Genomic DNA, 23,065 nt, shown 5'->3' on the forward strand with positions numbered 1-23,065 from the left:
TTTTTAAAAATCACTCCTTTTCATTACTATGTAACATTAGTAATACCTACTAAATTCAGTAATTTCTAGTTTGACATAAAACTTATACACACATAAAAAATAAAGATAAAAAAATGCAAACCCATGAACTACTGTGAGACAGAGATGTTCAGCTTTAAAAAAAATTAAGCCAGCAAAAGTTTTTACATGTGTCCATTTATTAATTGCTGCGAATACAGTCTGAGAATACATGACATGCATTTTGGGGGAGAAATTAACCAAATCTGAAATGAAGCCATTCAAAAAGCCTGCTGAGAGCTAATAAGGAAATACAGATTAGATCTGAGGGCATGATGGGGACGACTCAGTCACTTACAGTTGTCATTAAGATTCTGGCTGCAAATTCTTTTGGAACTTATTCTTAGTTATTTAGGAGCTACCAGGAAAAAGGGAAGATCAGGCTGCCTTTAGCTTAAATTAATGCTAGGAAGGATGCTGTTCACTGAAGTACTGAAACAAAAACTTTGCTCTTCAAATTAAGGCAATTTCATTTTTTAAAAGTTCTTCCATATCAATTCGTATGCCTCAGAATTATAAGCAGCTATACAGATTTAGAAAACATTAATAACTGATGCAAGAGACTTCATTTGATTCGAGTATCTAGTGTTGAATTATACTGTTCTAATACTAGCAAATTTTTACACCATAGTGTCAATCTTCCCAAGATGTTTGTTTTAACTCATTGAAGCAATAAAATGATACAAATTAAAGAATTTCAGTTATATTTAAAAGGACAGAGAGTTTAAATAACTGGAATGTCTTAGGCCATAATTAAAAACTGTTTAATTATATATATGGCATATATGGCACAAAAACTATAACCTATAACTAGATAAAATGCTGAAATGTATTCATATTAGCAGAGTTACATGCCACGTATTTCTCCCAAATTTTATAATGGATATTTTTTCTTAAAATGACAACATCAATGTTACTTTATGTTCCAGTGTTTTGGACTGCTTTTTGTGGTAGCAGGAATAGGAAACAAAAACAGGAAACAGAACCAGATATATCCCCATGGAATAAAAAAAGGGAAGATCTTGGCTTTTTGTTCTTTGGAAAGAGGCAGTCTGTTGCTTTCCTGAACCGTGTCCTTGCCTTTTGCTTCAGGAGGAATCAGTTATGGCTTGCAGCGCTGCACAAAGCGAGGGTACAAGCATACATCTCGGATGTGATACCTATTCAGAATCCAGGTTAAGAACCGTTCCAAGCCCAAGCCATAGCCTCCATGAGGACAGGTGCCATATTTTCTCTGTTTAAAAAAGAGAAAAGAATATGCTTAGTTTATAGATCTTCCTAAAATAGTTAAGATTTTCTACTGTGAAATGGGTTAGCTTATTGTGGTTAAGAATTCAACCCTTGCCCAGCTGGCGTGGCTCAGCAGTTGAACATCGACCTGGGATCCAGGAGATCGAGGTTCAATTCCCGGTCAGGGCACAGGCCTAGGTTGCGGGCTTGATCCCCAGTCAGGGGCGTGCAGGAGGCAGCCGATCAATGACGACTCTCTCATCATTACTGTTTCTATCTCTCCCCCTCTCTGAAACCAATAAAGACATATTTAAAAAAAAAAAAAAAAAAAAAAAAAAAAAAAAAAGAATTCAACTCTTAATCTATACACCTTCATGGACCACATGTGAAGAAATAATTTAGTATGAAAAGTAAACCAGGGATTAAGTGTCACCTTGGAAAAAAGAGAATTCAAACTTTTAAACTAAGTTAGTGTCTCTGGTTATAAGAGGAAAATGAAAGAGAGCACTAGATATGGGTCAATTCTAATGACAAATTTTTAAAAACTCAGTAGCGACAAGCAAGGCCAGCGGTTAAGCAGGGTTTCAAATGAAGTTACCCTATTATTAGCCAAAACCAAAACGAACAATATTCACATGACACATTATTATAACCATGAAACTGAATACAGCTCTTTAAATGCCAAAGTCCCACACTGAATAATCTCCTCTTAAATTTCAATTTATACAAAACTATTACAATGAAAAATTTTGAAGAGTATTTAAAAAACTGTTTTTACCTGATCTGTGTACCAGTAATAGGGCGTGGGGTCAATGCCTTCCCTTTTATAACCTGCCAGAATTTCGTCACTATCCCAGATACGCATTGAGCCTCCCACAATCTCACCAACATTGGGCATCAACACGTCAACCTTTAAAAACAAGTAAATCAAATGCTGTTACAACCAAGCTCTCAGTCATGGCATTGCTTTAGAGTCTAAATGAAAATCACAGTTTAGCTCCTACAGCTAAAGGAGTACTATGATCAGACAAAATTAAAATATTATTAAAATTCTACAATTTAACAAGGCATGTTAAACCCTATGAGAGGACAAAAAAACTTCTTGAAGTAGTCATTGTAGGTTTATAATGAAATATTTTCCATTGTAGGTTTATAATGAAATATTTTCCTATTCCAATGACAGTCCCCACCCCCTTAAAAAGCAAAATTACTAATACTATTGGAATCACGACTGACAGATTCGGTAAGGCGGGAATCCTCAGGACAGCGCTGCATATAAAAGGACTTGATCTCCACAGGAAATCTACATAGCAAGATGGGTTCATTAATGGTGTCTGTCATCAGTCTCTCAGGAGCTTCTGGGATATCCTGAGGTGAAACAAGACTTTATTAACATTTACAGCACAAAATGCAATAAGACAGAAGCAGCTCTCTCACCCAGTAGCTGCCCTTCCTCTTCTCAATGCAACATAGGAGAGAATACGCACCCACCCTACCCATCCACATGGTGTAAGGGACAATTTCTTTCAAAAATAAATATATTAAAAACTCAGTTATTAAATGAACTGTAAAATGATCTGCCTTCTTCTACAATATATCTCATGTGCTACGTTGCTTGTGGAACGAACCCCCAAATAAACCACCCAAGTCATCATCACCATGACTAGACGTTGCTCAGTCATTTTCCCAGTGGCCAGTTTCATCTATCTCTGAAGCAAACTGGTCCACTTAGTCCCAGAAGGCATAAGATAATCAGTGAATGCCCCAGAACATCACAGATCTACAGTGTATGTTATTAATAACAATAATCTTTAACTCTCCTGGTATCTGCACTTCTTTCCTATTATAATAAATCTATATGCCTTCAATGATAGTAAGACACTGTCATAAGACAAATAACCAATGTCAAATATTAAGTGTAACCACACCTGGAATAGTTAGCCAAGAATTGTTAAGATGATGATGAATCTGTTTCTTTTTCAAAACATGCTTCAGTAAACCACACATAAATTCCAGTGAAAACTCTGGTCCTAGTAAAAACTGATGAAAGAACTGGACAAGACTCATTGATTTGTTTAATGTAGAAACTGAAATGGAGCTTAGCAATCACCTGGCCCAGTGGTTTCCAAGCGCTAGTCCCTGGAGCCCTGCGCCCTCTGATGTGCAGAGAGGAGATGGGAGGTGAGTGTGAGAACTCTGGTCTCTCAGTTTTTATCTGCTATACATACTAGAGTTCTGTATAAGATTTAATTGGGGAAAAGGGGTCTTACTGCATATTCCAAAAAGTCTGAAGACTGTTTAGTATAGCGTCCTCGTGTGTATGACTATAGAGTAAGGGCTAACATGCTCCGAGGGCTTCCTTTGCCAGGGGCACTGCTAGGCATTTTGCTCACTGAGTTCTCACAATTTTGCAAAGTGGATGTTACCTCCAAGGCAGAGATAAGGAACCAGAGAGCAGGGTCACTGGCTTTCAGCTTTACAGCAGTAAGGACAGAGGTGGACGCTAAGCCCACCTGGAGGACCTTCTTATTCCAAAGCTTGTGTTCTTTCCACTCAATCACAACACTTTGCTAAGTACTAGGTAATAACAGTTCTCAAGTTTTCAGTGCAAAATTCTATTATACATCAACTGAATTCAAACAATAAGAGTAATTTATATAGATCAAGCCTACTGTTTGTCCTCTCTGTAAATTCCATCTAAAAACAAAACAAACCTCTAGCTAGCAGTAGATACATTTCATCTATAGAACAGTTAGGTTTGCAAATACTATATAAGGAATGGTTAAATGCACAGGGAAGAGGGCTTAGAATAGTGTTAATAATCTATACCCCAGCCCTGGCAGCTCAGTTGGTTAGGGAGCTGTCCCAGTGCACCAAGGTTGTGGGTTCAATTTCAGATCAGGGCTCATATAAGAATCAACCAAGGAATGCATAAATAAGTGGGACAACAAATCGATGTTTCCCTCTCTCTCAAATCAGTAAATGAAAATTTAAAAAAAACCCAATGATCTATACTCCCAATTCATGCTAGGAGTGTGGTCCCAGGCAAAAAAGATACGCACTCAGTTTATCTGGGCACCAGGCCACCTTCCCTGTCACGGCCTTAGTTTTGCATTTTAACCAATGGCTATTTTCTTCTTTAAATCCTCTCCACACAAAGGAGTTTTGATTTACTGTTTTGGGGGGAGGAACCCTTTTTGCAAGAGCCAGACACTTTCTCCAACAAAACACATGCCAACATTTTGCATGTACTTTTATGGTTCACAACTTTCTGAAGTATCCCTGCCAGCCTAGAGAATTACAACCAGAGCTCATGATTGATCACAGAAGAGGAAAGAGGCAAAGGATGGGTTTGAAGGCTAAAAACTTGTTAATATTTATTGAATGCTACAGAAAGGCACCATCCTAAGGCTTACTCTAGATCTATAAATCAATGAATCTTCAACCCCAAAAAGAAGGTTCTGTTATCATTTATTTGACAACAAGCAGATGCATCCTGCATCTGATTAATTAAGTAGAAGGAACAATCCACGTAAGCACAATGCTTAGAAAATACATACCTCTCCAAATTCATAGAAAGTTCCATCTTCTTTCTTTATATTGTGTTCTTTTAGCCATACAATAGCATCTGAGTAGTTCATTCGTTTGAAAGGCCTTTTGGGGGGCTTGAAGTTCTATAGCAGAAGGAAAAAAATACAATGTATACAGAAAATAACACTGACATTTCCATTTTAAGGAAAACTACTTAGTATTATTGCAAAATATTATTTCAGACTAAAAATCAATGTGGACATTCCTAAAAAGAAAAACAAATATGAACTTCCTCCTAAGTTAAAATGTTATGAAATTATTGGCAATTATTTTAATGCATGAATATAAAAATACTTTCATTTTAAATGCTTTCACTTTTAAGGTACTACCACTACCCTGAAAGGGATGTCAGAAGAGTATTAGATAAAAGAGGTTTCAAACTTTCTGTTGGGCTCTGATTTGAGGGGGAGATGGTGGTTATATAACTGGAAATCTCTGTGGTAAAACGCGAGAGTATAAACTAACTCCAGCAAACTCATTATTTCCTGAATCCATTGGAGTGAAATTAAAGTTTGTTATCGTCAACAGCTATTCTGCTTTTACTGAAATGCAACAGTACTGAGCACCCACTATATTGCTTATTATGTAGTCCAGTTAAGTTAATGTGTCCCTAACAAAAATGAAGTGACATATGACCCTCTCCCTGCCTCTGTGTATGTATGGGTATGTTGACGCTATTTGCACGATCTTGGCTAGTTCGCCTTTGAAGCAGCTTGGAGGAGCAGCAATTGTTAGCCACTTCTTTCAAAGCTCACCAACCCCTTTAATCTATAAACACTGAGGGTGAAAACTTCACTGCCTTTCAAAAAAGAATCGTTATTCTGTATTTCCATAAAACACTAGACCTACCGGGTTGAGGTCATACACTATGCTTGCTGCAGGTGATTTCAAGACTCTATCTACCACATCACAAACCAAGTCCTCCAGTCGGTTCAGGAGCTCCTCGAAGGTCAGGAAAGGGCACTCTGCCTCCACGTGAGTGTATCTGAAGAACGAGACTCTGGCTCAGAGCTGCTCTTTGTTTTTACTAAGTTTCTCGAGCAAGGATTTTAACATTGGGAAACCATCCAGAAAGGTAAAATGCCATCCATACTAACCACCCCCAACTCTGCAAACTAGTTTTAGACCCACACACCCACCTTTCCCCTTTAAATAATAAAATTTTGTTTATTCCATAACACATAAAGGATCAAAGCAAGTAAAAGGAAGGCCTTAGCTAGCAATGGCCTAAGAGGCAAAACTTCTTACATGGTTTCAATTACTAATTTATTCAACTGACCTTCATACAGTCTCTTAATATACCAACACATTTACATAGACCTCCTTTGCCTACATAAAGGCTGCTTTTCTAAACATATTTTCTTTAGAAAATTATTTATCTTTATTGTTGAAAGTGTTACAGATGTCCCCCCTTTTCCCCCATTGATCCCCTCTACCCTGCAACTGCCCCACCCCCAGGCCTTCCCCGTACTACTGTCTGTGTCCATCGGTTATGCATTTATGCATCTAAGTTCTTTGATGAATCTCTCCCCATCCACTCCCTCACCCGTCGAAAATTTCTTAGAAATAAAAATAAAAAGGCAATTCATACTCAGCCAGGTGCCTTCGTGTTCTGGACTGTTCTGCCCTGTATGACTGTGCAATGCAAAAAACATCTCCCAGAGCTGGAATGCAGGTCTCCAGGTACAACTGAGAGGATTGAGTCAAAAATGCCTCTTCCCCAAAATAGTCAAGCTTGAAGAGTGTAGCACCACCTTCTACTTGTGTTTGCACTAAGGTTGGAGGAGTAACCTGTTCAAATGAAAAGGAGTAAAGAAAGGCCTATTGTGAGCACCCCTAGTCAAGCTGAAGAATGGCCAAAGGTGTCATTTGCAGGAGATGACAAAGGCACACTTACTTCGAAGTATCCCCTGTCAAAGAAGTGATCTCTAAAGCACCTGGTGACCATGGAGCGCGCTTTCAGGATTTTGGACATGTTTTCTCCTCGGATCATCATGTGTCTGTTGTTGAGCTGGACATCAACATCAGATTCTTCGTTGATCAAGTTATCAGCTCCTCCAGCAGGGGCCAACCCAATCAGTTCCCAGAAGTCACAACTCAGCTCATGGCCCCCAGGAGCCTAAATTTTTTAAAGGGGTGGAGGTGGGGTGGGGGGAATGAAAGGGAAGGAGAAGGAAACAAAAAATTTACGGTAAAGATTTTAATTTATGTCAAATGTAATAGATTCAAATAACCAGTCTTTCTGGCTCCACCTTGCTGGAACCTGCCCAGTTCCCATAACTTGTGGGTTAGAATCTTCTGCGTAGTCCTGCACATAGATATCCTAATCATTCAAGGATCTAACCTGTAGCCTAGGAATTACTGAAACAACATCCCTGGGGCCACTACCTCCCCAAGGAGATAAGGAAGGTATGTAAAAAAACAAAAAGATTGTTTATCAAAAGATTTATAGGAACCTTCTAACAGGGACCACAACAACTGGGGTTTATTACACAAAAGCAAAGAAGTTTCACCATTCCCCTTGGACCCTTGGTGGGGTCCAGGTGTCTGTGGCCATCAATCACATCTTGACTTCAAATCCCTCCCCCATTTTCCCTGTCGCCTGACATAAAAGATGCCTGAATTCTGTACTTTCTCAAGATGGTTTTTTAGGACGCTAGTCCACCATCTCCTCTGCTTGCTGGTTTTCCGAATAAAGTCACTTTTCTTACCCAAACTCCTTGTCATACAGCAAGCACTTCGAGCTTTCATTTGATTACAAAAATTTCTGGTAAGCTGATATTTTTAAGAACCTCATCATTATTAGCCTACCCTTCTAACAGACCCAATAGTTCAATTTTATATTGGTATATTTAATATTCCTTTCCAAGTAAATACACATGCAAGTTTTTAAAAAATTAGCCTGGCTGGGCGTGGCTCAGCAGTTGAGCATTGACCTAGCATCCAGAAGATCGAGGTTTGATTCGCAGTCAGGGCACATGTCCGGGTTGTGGGCTCGATCCCCGGTAAGGGACAAGCAGGAGGTAGCCGATCAATGACTCTCTCTCATCATTGATGTTTCTCTCTCTCTCTCTCCCTCTCCCTTCCGCTCTCTGAAATCAGTACACACACACACACACATATTTTTTTAATTAGAAAGCACAAACTAAAAAATAAAACTACAATCCCACAACTTGGAGTAATACTATTAACATTTTAGTGTATCTTTCTAGCCTTGGCAAATAATTGAGAATAACAGAATACTCACACTAAAAAATTCCTTAAATGCAAAGATTTTACTAAAAGCTCTTTCTCTTTGGAACATATGTATAGTAAAAATTCAAATTCTTCCTGATAATTCCATTAAAAGCAATTCATTTTAGAAGCCACACATCACAGAATACATAATTATCATGGTGCCAAACACTGGACACCAAGTAACATCACAACAACCACTCCATTTCCTAATCACATTAATTCCAAGGAAAATCCAGCGAACTTGGATCAGATATGCATTCTGAATATAAGTTTTACATGAACTCTGACTCTCTTTATCAATATTTCTAGTGTATTAGGTAGACTCTAGGGGTTCCCTCTGGTGTTTAGTATGTCACCTTTGTTTTCTTTCTCAGGCAATGAGTATAAGCACAGTAGTAATTACTTGAGCAATAATTACCAACAAGTAACTGTAACTGGTACAGGTTATCTGCCTATTGGCTGGGGAACAAACATATTTCTGAATATCAGAATTATATTTAACTTTTTTAAAAGAGGTTTTCAAATTCTATTCAGAATTTTTCAGATTTAGAATTACTGTTCTTTCCTGATATTTCTTGGGTAGACTAAGTTTTTATTTCCAACCAGCTGAAAAATTATTCACACACCCACAGTAAAGTGGCTACATTATGGCCCATAAGGACTATTCAGGAATTGTATAAGGTTGGAAATTCCTGAGTTTGTTACATCTTATGAGCTGTACAGTGGGATTTCACTGGAAAAGGAAAAGGCATACTAAATTTAGCAAGTGCATCATATTTGTGTACTTATATGCAAAATACCAGAAGTACACATAAAGACATGGGAAAACAAACAACTATTCACCCAGTCAGAAACTCAATCCACTCACCTGCTTCCCCTTTGGGGTAAGATTTAGCATTCCGTACACTGCAACACTGCTCTCAGTGGACAAGACTACTCCATTGTAACACTGACACTATAAAAAAATCAAGTTCAAATTCAGTTATTCACATTTACATTAAAACATTCTAACGTATAGAAAGCAAAGGGGATTATTTACAAACAAGTTATCTGGTCTAAAACTAGTAAAATAAGACGGCCATCAATTTTTAATATTAATAAAGAATAGCTACTTTTATAAAAGATTTATCTGTATATAAATATACACATATATGTAAATAGATACTTTACCTACATACATAGGCATAAATGATACTAGCCCCCATCTCTTAAAAATATCTGAAACGTTCATTTTTATTTTTCTTTGAAATTCAGACTGTTAAATAATACACAGAGTCCATCTAAGCTATGATCATCAATAGTTGCTAAAATCATTAGGAGAAAAGTGATGGGGAACTTTATAATGCAGGGACCAGGCTATCAACACCAAGCCCACAATTTATAAAATAAAACAAACAAAACAAAACAAAAAAGAAGCAGACATTATGTGCTTTTCAATGATGCAATTGGAAAAACACAGCTTTGCCCACAAAATAATGGTGAAAAAAAAACAAAACCAAAAACTGATAGACCTAACTTCCAGCTTATATAATACCTTAGGATGCAACCGACTGAATCCAGACTATGAGAAGTTCCACAGAACAAACAGCCAGTTTTTTCCAACAAATAAATGTTTTCCATAATAATAGTTTAAAATATGTATTCAGATCCTAAAATTCCCAAAACTAACAATAAAGGAACCTACTGAAAAAATATAAATTTTAGCTACAAATAAAAGAAAATATTTACCAAATCATCCGACAAGACACACTGAAGAAACCCTGTACCATCCCGCAACACCAGAAACATTAAATTCTTTCCTAAAAGGAGAAAAAGAAATGTATGGAAAGTTCAAACCGCCCAGGTGGTTCCCGTCCTCTGAAGTGTCCACTGGTTATATCACTACTCAGTATTTGTAAAGCATGTTATCTTCTTCATTGTACTTTCAAATCTGATCTGATCCTCATGAGCCACACGATCACGGGAAAGCAAGACAGTAAGCAACCTGAGATAAGGGACTATGTCCTATTAGTCGCTGAACACCCTGCAATGCCTAATGGTACTGTGAACTCAGGGGGAAGTACAGAAGAACTACTGTGGTACAGAATCATTTTTTTATGTCCCTTTTTAAAAAATTAATCCTCACCTGAGGACATGATTTTAGAGAGAAGAAGAGAAATATTGATGTGAGAGAGAAACATCAATCACTTGCCTCCTGTACACACCCCAACGAGGAATTGAACCTGCAACCTAGGTATGTGCCCTAATCAGGAATTGACCAGCTCCAATCAACTGAGCCTCCCGGTCAGGGCAAATGTCCCATTTCTTTTTATAAAGGATTTGGTAACCATTTACAATAAAACACATGTAATAAAATAATAAAAAGAGAAAGAGAAAGCAAAGTCATCAGGACCCAGGGAGAAGTACAATACAAATACACTGATTATAAATGTCACCACTACTGCCATAAGTAAGTTTCAGATTTGGCTCTCCATTTCCCGCTTTTCATTAAGTAATTAAGTTCAATTAGACAAACATTTATTGGATATCTTCTGATCACTGTGATTGCTTACAGTTAAATAGATTTAAATAAGTTTTAAACTTTTAACAGTCATATTAAATAAGAACAAATTTAGGATATAAATTATTACCTCCTTTAAAAGCTAGCATCCAAAAACCAAAATATCCCTAAGTAAATGTTTTTACATTACTCTTCATCCAAAAACAGGGATATTTAAAAATAAAAGAGAGAAAAGGAAAGCTACGTCATTTACCTTGCCTACGCAGCCTGTGGACCCAGCCAAACACCTTTACTCTTTGGCCTCTATATCCTTCTAATGCATGAATCTTCACCTGTCAAATTAAAATAAATAACATTTGATCAATCGTGTCACATCAATTTTTTTCACTAATATTAGATGGATGGCAGTAAAGTGTTAAAAATTCACAGATGGCCCGGCTGGGAGTGGCTCAGTGGTTGAGCATCAACCTAGGATCCAGGAGATCACAGTTCTATTCCTGGTCAGGGCACATGCCTGGGTTGCAGGCCCGATCCCCAGTGTGGGGCGTGCAGGAGGCAACCAATCAGTGACTATCTCTCACCATTGATGTTTCTATCTCTCTCTCCCTTCCTCTCTCTGAAATCAATTAAGACATATTAAAAAAAAAAATTTTTTTTTTAAATTTGCAGATGGTGCAAAACTACAGGTTACTCTACTGCAGGTCAGAACCAGAAAATTTCACCATACTGAGTGGTTAAAAAAAAAAATCTGAGTCTTCTTGCTCTTAGTGCAAAACTAACAATGAGAAACACCAAGAATTTCAGATATTGCTATGAAAAATCAATGAGTAAATGAATTCACAATAGCAACAATCCAAGTCTACACGGAGCCCTTTCCCAGACCTCACAGTCCTTCCAGACACTCTGGGAGGTAGAAGTTAACAAAGGCTCGACAGCTTTTCGTTTGGGGGATGAAGGAGATGATGAGTAACGGGGATGGAGAATACAGCCAAGGAAACAACTTCATCACTAAGGAAATGGGAAATATGACAACTCATCGGCGATCAGGAGTCTGAGATCTAGCATGCCCACTCACAGTCTAGTATTCTGTTCTAGAAACAATAGAGAAGGAATCCAATATCATAAAATCACAAAACTTAGTATGTATTTAAAAAATTGTGAAAGTCATGGATTTCCATCTCTGTTTTATGAGGAAACAGATACTTGGGGAGGGTAAGATCACTTGACCAACACCACACAGCACAGCCAGGCTGGATCCCGGGTCTGCCAGGTTTAATTGAGCCAGAATTCGTTCAACATGCAAGTCCTAAACTTTATAAGACAATGAACCCCAAAAGGACCATTAGTCTCAAAACTCTAAAACATTACTTCTCTCTATCCCTTCTAAAAGGACAGGAAAGACAGACAATGCAAAGAACAAACCACGCAGCAGGCCCCAGACACAGAAATAAAAGTCAATGTGTTTGCGACAATACATGTCACACTTACACATTTTGGCTCTGGAAGACTTGGATTGTTTTCAATGGTAATCTTCTTTGCTTCTTCCAGGTTCTTTTCTCTTCTCAAATTGTCTTCTGCCTAATGTTAATGATAAAGCAATTTGTTAACATGGTTTCTAGTGTTCTAACTTTTCAAATGTTCACAGTTGCAAATGCATTGCTTACCTCTTTCTTTTCCCGGGATTCACTCTTCATTTGCTCCCTATGCCACATTTTCCTAATGTTCTTCATCTGTGATTTAGAAATAACATCCCACCGCTAAAGAGAAAATCAGATATTTAATTTCTCAAGACCTCTATGTTCTGATGAAAATTTATTCAGAATGTAAAATCTGTGAAGTATTTGGTTGACGCTACCTCATTTTCTTTTTGTGAATCTACGTAAATGGTAGGAAATGGTTCTTTTCCTGCTGTCATCAAAGCCTTGGGTGGAGAGAAAAAGAAAATATCCTTAACATTGTACGATATTTGAGATCAAAATAACACCTTAAATATGAGGCAACTTCAACAGTCTAGATCTAAAACATAATCAAGAGCCAAGAAGAGAGCATAAAGACCTCAGGAGTCAAAAATCAAAGTTGATAGAATTACTGGCTGAAGAACACTGTACTTAGCCCTCAGGTCCTTTTGCAACAATTCTAGCAAGTTAAGCTACATAGTAAAGAGTTTTCCAGCACAAGTAAACTAGAAGCAACAGATTTTAACTGGCATAGGGACCAGAGGGAGTTATGCTGACAACAGAGGAGATAGCCAATAGCAAAAGCCAGTTATAGATCACATCTAAATGGTTAAGCCTCCCTAAGAAACAGGTAAGTCAACTCTGAAACTCTAGCAACAAAATAATGTCTAAGAACACAAAGGGCTAAGTTTCATTTGGAAAATTACCATTATGTAGAATACCTCTTTCACTAATACTGGGACACATCAGGTATTGCTGGGTCATTTAACATTTTATAGTTCATATTCCTTTTTAAAAAAAGATAGATGAAAGTATGTAAAAGATAGATGTTTTATTAACTGCCTCAAATTTTCTCCCATGTTGTTAAGTCAACCAAGAAATGTAAGGAATTATTCTCTCCAGTCATAAGATCTGAAGCTTTCAAAAAGTGACCTTTTCTAAAGGCTTGGTTTTGAAACCTAAAAAACACCTTGCCTTGTTTTAATAGTAGTTCCAACTCAATGATTGGTACAGAGAAGGAGGAAATCTGGATCCTTTAAAAACATCCAAGAACTCATCTTTTTAACAATTAGACTTTGTAGGAATGTTTGCAAATCATTAGGAATTCACTTAATACCTGACACTCTCTACTGATCCCTCCTTTCACATTATTGAAGTTGAAGGAGCCAAACTGTAATTCCCCAGATCAGAATGGCATGCTCTTGCTAACAGTGACATTCTGCAAACATTCACCTAAACAGTGTTGTCAGTTTGGGGAGCGCAAGTCACCCCAATAACCCAGAAATGAAAGAAAGATTTCCCCCTAAGAGTTAAAAACTTGACAGAGCTTTCCTCAGTGCTGTCCAAGGAGGGAGCTTAAGCTATCTTCCTTACCTGGCAAGTGCAGGCATTTCAGTTCAAGGCAAACCCATGGCTATTTTACAAGGGATGTCTGGACCCACACCTTAACCTGATGCATTCAGTCACCTAACACTTATATTTTGAGTTGATGCTCTTGAAAAACCCCTCTGATCTACACTTAGCTTTCAATATAAGTCTGCGTAGAGAGAATATGCTGAAGTCATTCAAGGATTCTAGGTCCCGAGAAATAACAGTACACTAATAAATTAGCATCTGGCTTCAAGCTCCAGACTCAGGAGTTACTGAGCACGTGTTCTGAGAAACGGGTCCATTCTTGGTGTACAGATATAAATTAGGTCTCTGAGTCTCAAAGCTCATGATCACATCAGGATTCTAGCTGTAAATTCACCATGAGGCCTCCCAAGAGTTAGTTTGGAAGAAATCTGGGTATGATGTCAATGTAACTGAGGGAAGCTGACTATAATTTCGACAAGAATTGAAAAACTGGCCATCTGACTCATTGGAGAGACAAATTCCAACGTGCAATGCCCGATAAGGAAGAAAAGAAGACACCTTTTAAAAGTGTTCAAATAAGTTTAGACTTCGATCTAATACCCTTAAAGCTACGTAGCCGTACACAATTTTTACTTTCCTTTTTCTAAACAGTCTCTTCAAAACCTAGCACTTGAAATAAATTATTGGGAAGTCACATAATAACTGACACAGGTCATTAACAAATGCAAAGTCGTTTCCGTACAAGACGCTACCTTTAGGCCTGTTTTAAAGGGTTTCTCCTTGGTTCCATCACCGGTGGCATCATTTCCCTCTCGATCCGACACGTACAGCTCTGCTGTTTCACAAAATGAGAAGTCACTTATTTGGACAATAACTGCCAGTCATCTCACACCGCAACTATTTTATCCACTCTTTATCTCTGTAAACAGAACAAGCACCTGATTTACTGTAGTAAAAAAACCACACACACACAAAAAAAACCTGCCCCTGTCCAAAAGAAATTGTATCAATTATTTCCCCACACCCCTATTTCAATGACATCCACCTCATAAAAACATACAGCTTTTCAAAACGAATGTCGATCACTTTAATTTGGCACTGCTCCCATCGACTTGTGTCCCCAGGAATCAAGAGGGGCTCTGAAGTTGGCCAGCCAGCCGGGAACCTTGGGATGTTGTACCTTAAAAGCAAGGACGACCCCAGGGAGCTCACTTAGCCTTTCCAAGTTAATTTCTTTGGCTATAAAGTAGGGAAAAACGATACCCATCTTGAAGGCCTGCGCGGAGGATGAGATAAAAATCACACACACACACCCCCAGTGCCAGGGCTCGGGTGTCAAAAAAAAACACCAGTTCCCTCCGGCCTTTCAAGGAAACCGAAGCTCTGAGGTGAAACACATTGCAGGAGGCCTCGCAGCTAGTCGGTCTGATGCCCATCCTGGTCTCTCCTGGCTCCTTTCCTACCGCCCCGTAGGGTGGGCCTGGAGATCTCAAGATAGAAATGAGTTTGTGGGAAGGGGAGTTCGAATTCCACAGCCCTTTCCGGACGACCGCTTGGAAGAATGACACGGGAGGGCTACGCCTCGGCTGGATCACGGCGCTTTTGCAGGGGGCAGGGCGGGGAGCGGCCGCCACCCCAGGCCCGGGGCACGGAGGGCTGGAGGGAGGCCCGGGAGAGCCCGGCGGTCCCGGCCCGGGGCGCCCAGGCCCTTCGCACCCTTCCTGCGACCGTCACGTCTAAAGACGGGTGGCCGCGCCCACTCGGTGCTCGGCTGTAAGTGCCGGTAATGGGCCTCGGCGAGGTTCCTGCCCCAGGCAGGGGCACCGCGCCACTTACACACCCGGGGGGCCCCCGAGCCTCACTCACCTAGTACCATCCCCGCGGTCGCCCGGGTCACCTCCAAGGACATCGCCTCCCAACACGCCGCCTCGCTGTCACCGCAACGTGCACCGGCGGCTTCCTCGACTCCAACGTTGCATCATACAATGTCGCGCCTAGGTCGTCCCTATGAGTCACCAGAGCGTCGACGCGCCATTGGTTACGAGAGGTTAGAGGACAAGGGCGAGCGTGCCTGCAGCCGCCATCTTTACGCCGGGCAGAGGCAACTTCCGGTCCAGCCGGCGCCCGCCCCGCGCCGCTTCCTTCCGCCCAGCGCCGCTTCCTGCCGCCGCTCGCCGCTCAACGCCCCCTGCTCCACTCTCCCCGGCGCAGCTGACCCGCTGCTCCCTGACCGCCAGACTCGCCCGGGGCAGCAACCCGCCCCCTTCCGTCTCCACCTCTCTACTTTCTACTTTCTCAACTGAATTTGACGGTACCGCTCCCAGCTGTGGGCGCCAAGGGCCCCCTGGGAAACCGGACCTCGCGTTTCGTTCCGGATCTCCAGGTGTTGCCGTGCTTGTCACTGTTCCCGGGGCCCCAGTGGTTTGTCCTTGCGCCCGCCTGCCTGCATCTACTGGCCCAAAGAAATGCACAAGCAGGAGTTTTCAGTATAGAAAGAAAATATAGTTTAATATTGAATCGGTCCATGCGGAGGCGGGAAGCTAATGCTCAAAGCCACACTCCTGGTGGCTGCAGGTTACAAGTTATATAGGGGAAACCACAAGACACCAATGAGTTAGGGGTTCGGGATCCTGCTGGGAGCTGGTTGGTCGGAGGTGAGGTAAGGATGGGACCTTTCTTTAGGTCTTGAGGGCAGCTCTGAGGTCTTTTCCACCGTCCCTCTGTCTGGTCGCATGGGAAAGTAGCTAGAAGGTTATTCCACCTTAAGGCTCGGGAGCTGAAATATAACTTAGGTCAAGATGTTATCTTGAGCCTGCCAGAGGTCTGGACCTTGTGACCAATAGTCAGGTCGATGCTAAGACGTATGGGGCGGGGGATGATTTTTAGATCTAGGATTTAAAACTAAATTTAATAACAGTTATAGGGCCCCTCGGTTTCACTGTCATCAGATGTATTGAGCACCAGCAAGGAGGTGGGGTGGGGCTGGGTGAGGAACATATAGATAAGAGTAGTCCAGGCTCACATGCATTGCCGGTTTGGAAATAGGATACTTTAACTTTCTAAGTTCAATCAATGAGCATACCTCTGTATTTATGACTTGGACTATGGTATACTTTTATTTAAAGTTATAGGGATCACTATAGGGAGGCCATAATAATGTTGTGGAAAGAACTAGGGCTTCAAACCTGGTTGGAATTATGGTTCTGCCTTTTAATGACTGTGTGTCTTGGAATAAATTACCTAACCTGTCTGAGCTTGAATTTTCCTATTTGTGTAGGATGATGTAAGTTCACTGCTCAGCAGCTAATAAGTACTAAATAAAGGGTAGCTAACTAATGTCATTCTCAATTTAGTGAAATACCAGTTTGTCCCGAGTCAAAGGAAAACATATTTTTCTTATAAAAGAAAGGCTAAAAATAACTCTATACTCAGGTTCAGTCTATCAAGAATATGAACCAAATACTTTTCTTCAATAATACTTCACCTAATATCATAGGTTTTTTCCCCTTCCCTCTTTGCTGAATTTTCTTTTTTTTTTTGCTTGCCCTCATATTAGTTATCTACTACTGCAAAGCAAGTTACCTCAAACCTTAGGAGCTTAAAACAACAAACATTTATTGCCTCACACAATTTTGGAGAGTCAGGAATTCGGGAGTGGCTTACCTGGAGGTTCCAGCTCAGGGTCTCTCAAAAGACTGTAGTCAAGGTGTCAGCTGGGGTTGCAGTCATTGAAATTTAAGATTCTTAAGTCTCACCTGGGGTAGATCCTTTTCCATGCTCACTCAAGTGAGTGTTGACAGGATTCAGTTCCTTATGGGCTGTTAGCCAGAGGTCTCCCTCAGTTCCTTGCTATGTGGGGTTCTCCATAGGGCAGCTTGCGTCATCAACGCAAGCAAGATGGGTGAGAGAGTGCAATCAAGATGGAAGTCAGTCTCTCGTAGCCAACTCTCAGAAGTGATATCCCATCACTTTACCATGTTCTGTTCATCAGAATTGAGTCATTTGGTCCAACCAACACTCCAAGAAAGGGCCTTAAACTAAGGCATGCATATTAGGAGGCAGGGGTCATGGGGGCCACCTTAGCTGCTTAACATAGCAACTTAATAAGTGGGTTGGTATTTCATCATTTCTGTTGTAGTCTTCTGGCCACAAACACGAACCCTAGCACAACATGGCAAAGGACTACACAGAGGGTCAATATCGGGAGGTGGAGCTCTGTGGGAACCATCTTAGGGCTGCCTACCACAGCCCATCCAGATGAATTTCTCCTCTTCATCCTGCTCTGAGCCCCTAGGGGCTGACTTCTGTGGACCACATCAGCGGGCTCTCTGGCTCTTGTCACATACAGCCCATAGGGAGCATTGGCGGAAGAGCAGAGGGAGGTGGGGAGGTCTGGTACTTATTCCCCCAGCTCCCTCATGGCAAACCGGCTGCATCCACAACTGAAGGATGCAGCTTCCATCAGGTAGCACTAAAAGACTGGCATCTGAACTGCCCTTCATGAATTTAGTTTTACCTGATCCGTAAAATTGGATATATTGTCCCATGTAAATGTCCATTAGAAGGCATTCAATATGGAGCAGGTCTCTAAAATCTGGGGACATTGGCCTTTGCCCCCAAACACCCCAGGGCTTGCTCAAAGAAACCACATACAAAGTGGCTATAGTAACAGGATGGAGGCCATGCATAGCTCTGACCTCATGGACTGCCCTTCATCCAGGCTGATCTGGGTGGCTACTGCCACTGCAGAGAACCCAACCTGCCAATAGCAGAAGCCAACTTTGAGAACTTGATAGGACACCAGTCTTTTGGGGAACCAGCTGGCCACTGGGTGGCAGGTGGATTACATTAGACCCCTGAAGGAGGAGGCAACAATATGCCTGTCAAATGCAGTCATAGTTCACATAGAGATGTGCCCTCCCTGCCTGCAGCACCAACACCTGTGAACTTACAGAATGCTGTATCCATTTCCACGTACATAATATCTTCTCTAACCAGGGAAGACATTTTAGCGAAGGAAGTGTGATCATGGACTCATGCCTGTGGAATTCACTGGTCCAATCATGGGCTTTGTATTAGATTATTGTTTAAAATATTCACACACGCTCCCCTTTCTTACATGGGAGAAATATACTTCCCTGCTTCATTTATGTACGGTTTGGACATGTGGATTTCCTTTGGCCAAAGGACATGTGATGCAATCAAAGGTTTCAACTGTGCTTGTACAGCTGAGCCTATTTTCTTGCTTCTGCCATCATCATGAGAAGAGCATACCCCAGTTGACCCGCTGGTCCAAGGAAGGTGAGAATCTGGAGCTTGGAGCCAAACCCAACTGAAGTCAACTCAGATCAACTGACCCTTCGATGCATGAGTGAGAATAAATGCTGTGTTGCCTCTGAGTTTTGCAGCATTTTGTTACACAGCTTTATTGTGGCAATAATAGTCTGACATGTCCTATTACCCAGAAGCAGCTGGCTTAAAAGAATAGCTGAATATGCCATCTATGCCTTAAACCAGTAGCCAATGCACGGTGCGATCTCCCCCATAGTGGGATGCATATTATTATTTTTTAGCATGTTGGTTGGTTTCAAAGAAATCTGCAGGTATTTCAGTTCCATAAAATAATTGAGATGCCTGTGATCTGCACGGAGGCTAGGAGGCAGGAATCTTTAGGGAACACAGCTCCTGCAGACTGTCCCCTCTGCCGTCAGTCTCTACCCCTATAATAAAAACAAAGTGGTGGGGTTGCGCCTCCTCTTTCCCAGAGGCATTTTCTTCTTATCTGCCCTAAGCCTGCAGGGTACTCGCCTGTGCTCACTGTGTCTGATACATGGCCCTTTCATGTCCCCACGAGATTGTAGGTAAGAGGCTTTCCTGGCATCCTTCCTGGGCATTTAGCACAGAGCTTTGCACTCAGCCAGCGATTGATAACTCTCTCAGTCTCCTTTAGTCCAACCTCCCTCTGGAAGCAGAACTTTCCTTACAGCATCCTTGAAGGGGTCATTTCCAAGAACAAACAAGTTTGTTGGAGCTGATAAGTGGAATGAATTGAATGAATGGCGTTGCTCTTCCGTCTCTTCCTCCGACTCTGGCCAGTTCCCGGCGCCCTCTTCCCGCTCTCCTCCGTGTTCCACCTCCCCGCCCACTCGGGGTCGCCCTAGTCTCTCAGTTGACGCCCCCTTTCGCTCAATCAGGCACCAGATGGGAATCGCCGTCCTAAGAGTGTTTTGGCCCCCACGGGCCACCGTAGCGGCAGCGGGCGTGCGCTCCGAGTAGCCGCCGCCGCCACGCTATCTCGGCGCCACTTCCGCGTTTCCCTCTGGGAATCCTTCCTTTCCGGCTCCGCGGTGCACGTGCGCGTGAGGAGGGAGCCCGCAGGCCCGCGCTGGTCGCGGCAGCGCTGCGCTGCGGGCGCGGTCTCCGAGCACATCTCCGGGCGTCTTTAGAGCTCTCTCAGGCACTCAGTTATTTGCTCCTCAAAACAGTCTTCAAGGTAGAAGAGGCAGAAATCACTGTAAGTGTCCCGAGGGCTCCTTTCTGTATTCCCGGGGCCGGGGCCGGGGCCGGGGCCGGGGCGGGATGGGGGTAGCCCGGTGTTCGCTCAGTTAGCGAATACGTCCAACTGTCCAAAAACCTCAGTTATGTTTAAAACCGGCTTGAGACTGCAAACAAAAAGTGGGACTTAGAGTTACGAAGTAATTATTAATTAAAGGGACTGAAAACGTAACTTTCTTTCCTGTTGTCGAGTTCATTATAAGCACCTAGGTTTGCTCGTTAATTTATTTCAGCGATTCCCGGGCTCCTTTGTATTTGTGCACTGCTTGCTTGTCAGCACTTTTCTATAATCTTCCTTAAAAAATAAAAATGAGATGTTCAAGTGCTGCTAGATGCCCACCCTTTAAGGAGGTTGAATAATGGTAATTCTTTCCCGCTGGGGCTTATTAAGATACCTCGTTTTATTGCACGTGGCTTTATTGCACTCCACAGGTGTTGCGTTTTTTACAAATTGAAGGCAAGACCATCCACGTGCAAAAAGATTAAGGCTGGCTTTGTTGTGATAGTCACTTTATTGTGGTGATCTAGAACAGAACCCGCAATATCCCCGAGATATGCCTGTGTATTACCATAGGACACAGACTCGGTGACCCTGGTCGAGTTCCTTAACCTCTCTGAGCCACAGACTTTTTTTTTTTTTTTTTTAGTGTAAAATGATAATAATCCTTCTCTGGAAAGGTTGCTGTGATAAGAGATCAAGTATGCAAAAATGCATAGTATATGCTTGGCATCTAGTGAGCCTTCTGAGTTAGGATATAAATGGTATTAATAGTTAATCGTTGTTATACCTTTGTTCCATGATCCTGCATGAATCAAACCTTTAAGCCTTCAACTAAACTGCTGAGGGCTGCTGGTGCACCTGCCCCATTCCCCACCCTCACCCTACCCCTTCACTCTGGAGACTTCTGGCCAGAGGCAGAAAGCCTAAGATACCGCAGACCTTTTCCACGGATTCTGTTACCGAAAAGGGGAAGTCTCAGTGGAGGGTCTCAACGAAATATACATCAGCTTCCCGGGCATGCTCTTTCAGAGTGGTGGTCTCCGCTGATTGGTTGGTGCCAGGACAGGATTCATTAATCAATGCAGCTGGTCCTGAGGCTCGTGGCCTCTCCTGGAGCTGAAAGACAACTGAGGCCTAGATGTTATCTCTAGAGAGGTGACCTGTCTCTGGCTGTAAATTGCTTGGCCAGTTTGTTCAGCTGTCTGTCTCAGTTTTCCTATCCCACTTGCCAAGGAATTTTCGTAGCTTCTTACTAACCTGCCTCACTTCATCTCTCAGCAAATGACCTGTCTCTTGCATCATGACATTAAATAGGAGCTCTCCGACATCCTCAAACTCTCCTGCTTCAACTATCCTTCTAGTACAATGCTAGTCGCATCCTCGCTCCTGTGTTCCGGATCCCTCTCAGCTCTCCAGTCTAATCTCAGCACTCCAACCAGGGCGAACACTTAAAACACAAACTCACTCATTCCATCCTCCAGCTGGCACCTTTCCACGACTTCCTTTTGTTCTCAGGATCCACCCCAATCCCTCTGCGTGCTCACCAGGCTGTGCGTGCCCTGGCAAGTCATTGCTTTCTGAAAGCACAGTTAACATCGGCCTGAGATAATTTCTTCACTGCATTATCCCCGGTACAGTGTGGGATTTGGGATAGCCTTTAAGAAAGGTGACAACAGCCCTGGTCGCTTTGGCTCAAGTGCTTAGAGTGTCAGCCCTCAGACTGAAGGGCCTCAGTTCGATTCTGGTTGGGGCTCGATTCCTGTGGGGGCTTGTACCTCAGTTGCAGGCTTGATCCCTGGCCCCAGGATGGGGGCTTGCGGGAGGCAACCAATCCACGTGTGTCTCTCACATCGTTGTTTCTCTCTCTCCGCTCTTCTGCTCTCTTTGAAAAGCAATGGAAACAACATCCTCTGGTGAGGATTAACCAAAAAAAGAGAGGTGACAACAGTAAAATGGAGTAGTTGTGTCCTCTGAGCAATGAGGAAGAACTCCCTCCCCCAGGTTAGTTTGAAGAGCAATCACTGCATCAGTTTAGCAAGAGGTGAGCCTCTTAGGGGCCTCAAAGCCCTGCTGATGATTTCTTGGTTTGTGAGATTTTTTGCTATTGGAGCAGGTCATGAAAGTATTTTCACCCCAAGCCACAAAATCCTAAGAAATATCCCAGTCTTGGACATACCCGGTAATTGAAAAGAGTTCTTCTTGGTCCACGTTTACTCAAGATATTTGCAATGGTGAAATCTTGATGCAACTTTTCCAGAAACCTGAACCAAAACTCTACTATTAGAAATAGCCCTAAGTGATACTTCGTTAAATTCTTCAGTAAGCATACGTTTTCATGTTGGTCACACAAAGTTTAAATGAGGAAGCTGAAGGCAGGTGGGAATCCCAAAGTGGATGGTAACCTGAAACCTCCTATAGGGTTTCCATAGACTGGTTTATTCATTATGTACCTTGTCTCAGCAAAACCACTTCAGAATGAAACTGCAAGATGACTCCCAGTGGGCAAATCATCCTCTGTTCTACCAGGTGTTGATCACCTGGTAGAATTTATTTCTGATGAGAAATGCTAGGCTAAAGAACCCTCCCAGGTTGGTTTCATGAGCCAGATCTAATATCTTTAATCCCCAGTGGAAAAGAAGCCAGGAGATGTTCCAGGGCTTATGATAGCACTTTCAGAGTGACTCTGTTGTTTAACAGTATTGGGGGCCAAAAGGAACATTGGTAATCTCTCCAACCGGAGACCCTAGACAGGTTATCTGGAGTGAGTAACCCATATCCTGCATTTGGCAGGTGCATCCTAGGTTTTTAACCACTGTCCTTGGTCAGGCAGTTTGGATTTCTCTCCATGTTAGAAAAGCTGCG

General features: G+C 42.0%; 1 protein-coding gene and 1 long non-coding RNA gene across 2 annotated transcripts in view; one reads left to right on the plus strand and one right to left on the minus strand.

The window, feature by feature from the left end:
* Window positions 1–175: 175 nt before the first annotated feature.
* Window positions 176–15,608, minus strand: NARS1 (asparaginyl-tRNA synthetase 1). Its single transcript, XM_016223545.2, has 15 exons — window positions 15,514–15,608; window positions 14,400–14,482; window positions 12,471–12,536; window positions 12,280–12,372; window positions 12,104–12,193; window positions 10,869–10,947; window positions 9,844–9,914; window positions 8,984–9,070; window positions 6,776–6,997; window positions 6,470–6,669; window positions 5,728–5,863; window positions 4,848–4,961; window positions 2,524–2,655; window positions 2,066–2,197; window positions 176–1,291 (listed from the first exon to the last, which is right to left on the minus strand). Exons 1-15 carry the CDS (start codon window positions 15,554–15,556, stop codon window positions 1,160–1,162), a joined length of 1,680 nt encoding a protein of 559 aa, XP_016079031.1. The 5' UTR covers window positions 15,557–15,608; the 3' UTR covers window positions 176–1,159.
* Window positions 15,609–19,985: 4,377 nt separating this feature from the next.
* LOC148092789 (uncharacterized) overlaps window positions 19,986–23,065 on the plus strand; it is a 61,477-nt gene continuing 58,397 nt past the window's right edge. Inside the window, exon 1 of the long non-coding RNA XR_015714834.1 lies at window positions 19,986–20,161. This is a non-coding gene — a long non-coding RNA (uncharacterized LOC148092789). The remainder of the gene's footprint in view (window positions 20,162–23,065) is intronic.

The sequence above is a fragment of the Miniopterus natalensis genome, chromosome 7 (genome assembly GCF_054644295.1).
Source record: "Miniopterus natalensis isolate mMinNat1 chromosome 7, mMinNat1.hap1, whole genome shotgun sequence".
In the NCBI taxonomy this organism is placed as follows: domain Eukaryota; kingdom Metazoa; phylum Chordata; class Mammalia; order Chiroptera; family Miniopteridae; genus Miniopterus; species Miniopterus natalensis.

Coding starts and splice junctions, on each gene's coding strand:
- NARS1 (XM_016223545.2), bottom strand. CDS start 15,556: ATGTCCTTGGAGGTGACCCGGGCGACCGCGGGGATGGTACTAG. Junction 12,373..12,470: donor ATTCACAAAAAGAAAATGAG/GTAGCGTCAACC, acceptor TTTTCTCTTTAG/CGGTGGGATGTTATTTCTAA. Junction 12,194..12,279: donor AATCCCGGGAAAAGAAAGAG/GTAAGCAATGCA, acceptor CATTAACATTAG/GCAGAAGACAATTTGAGAAG.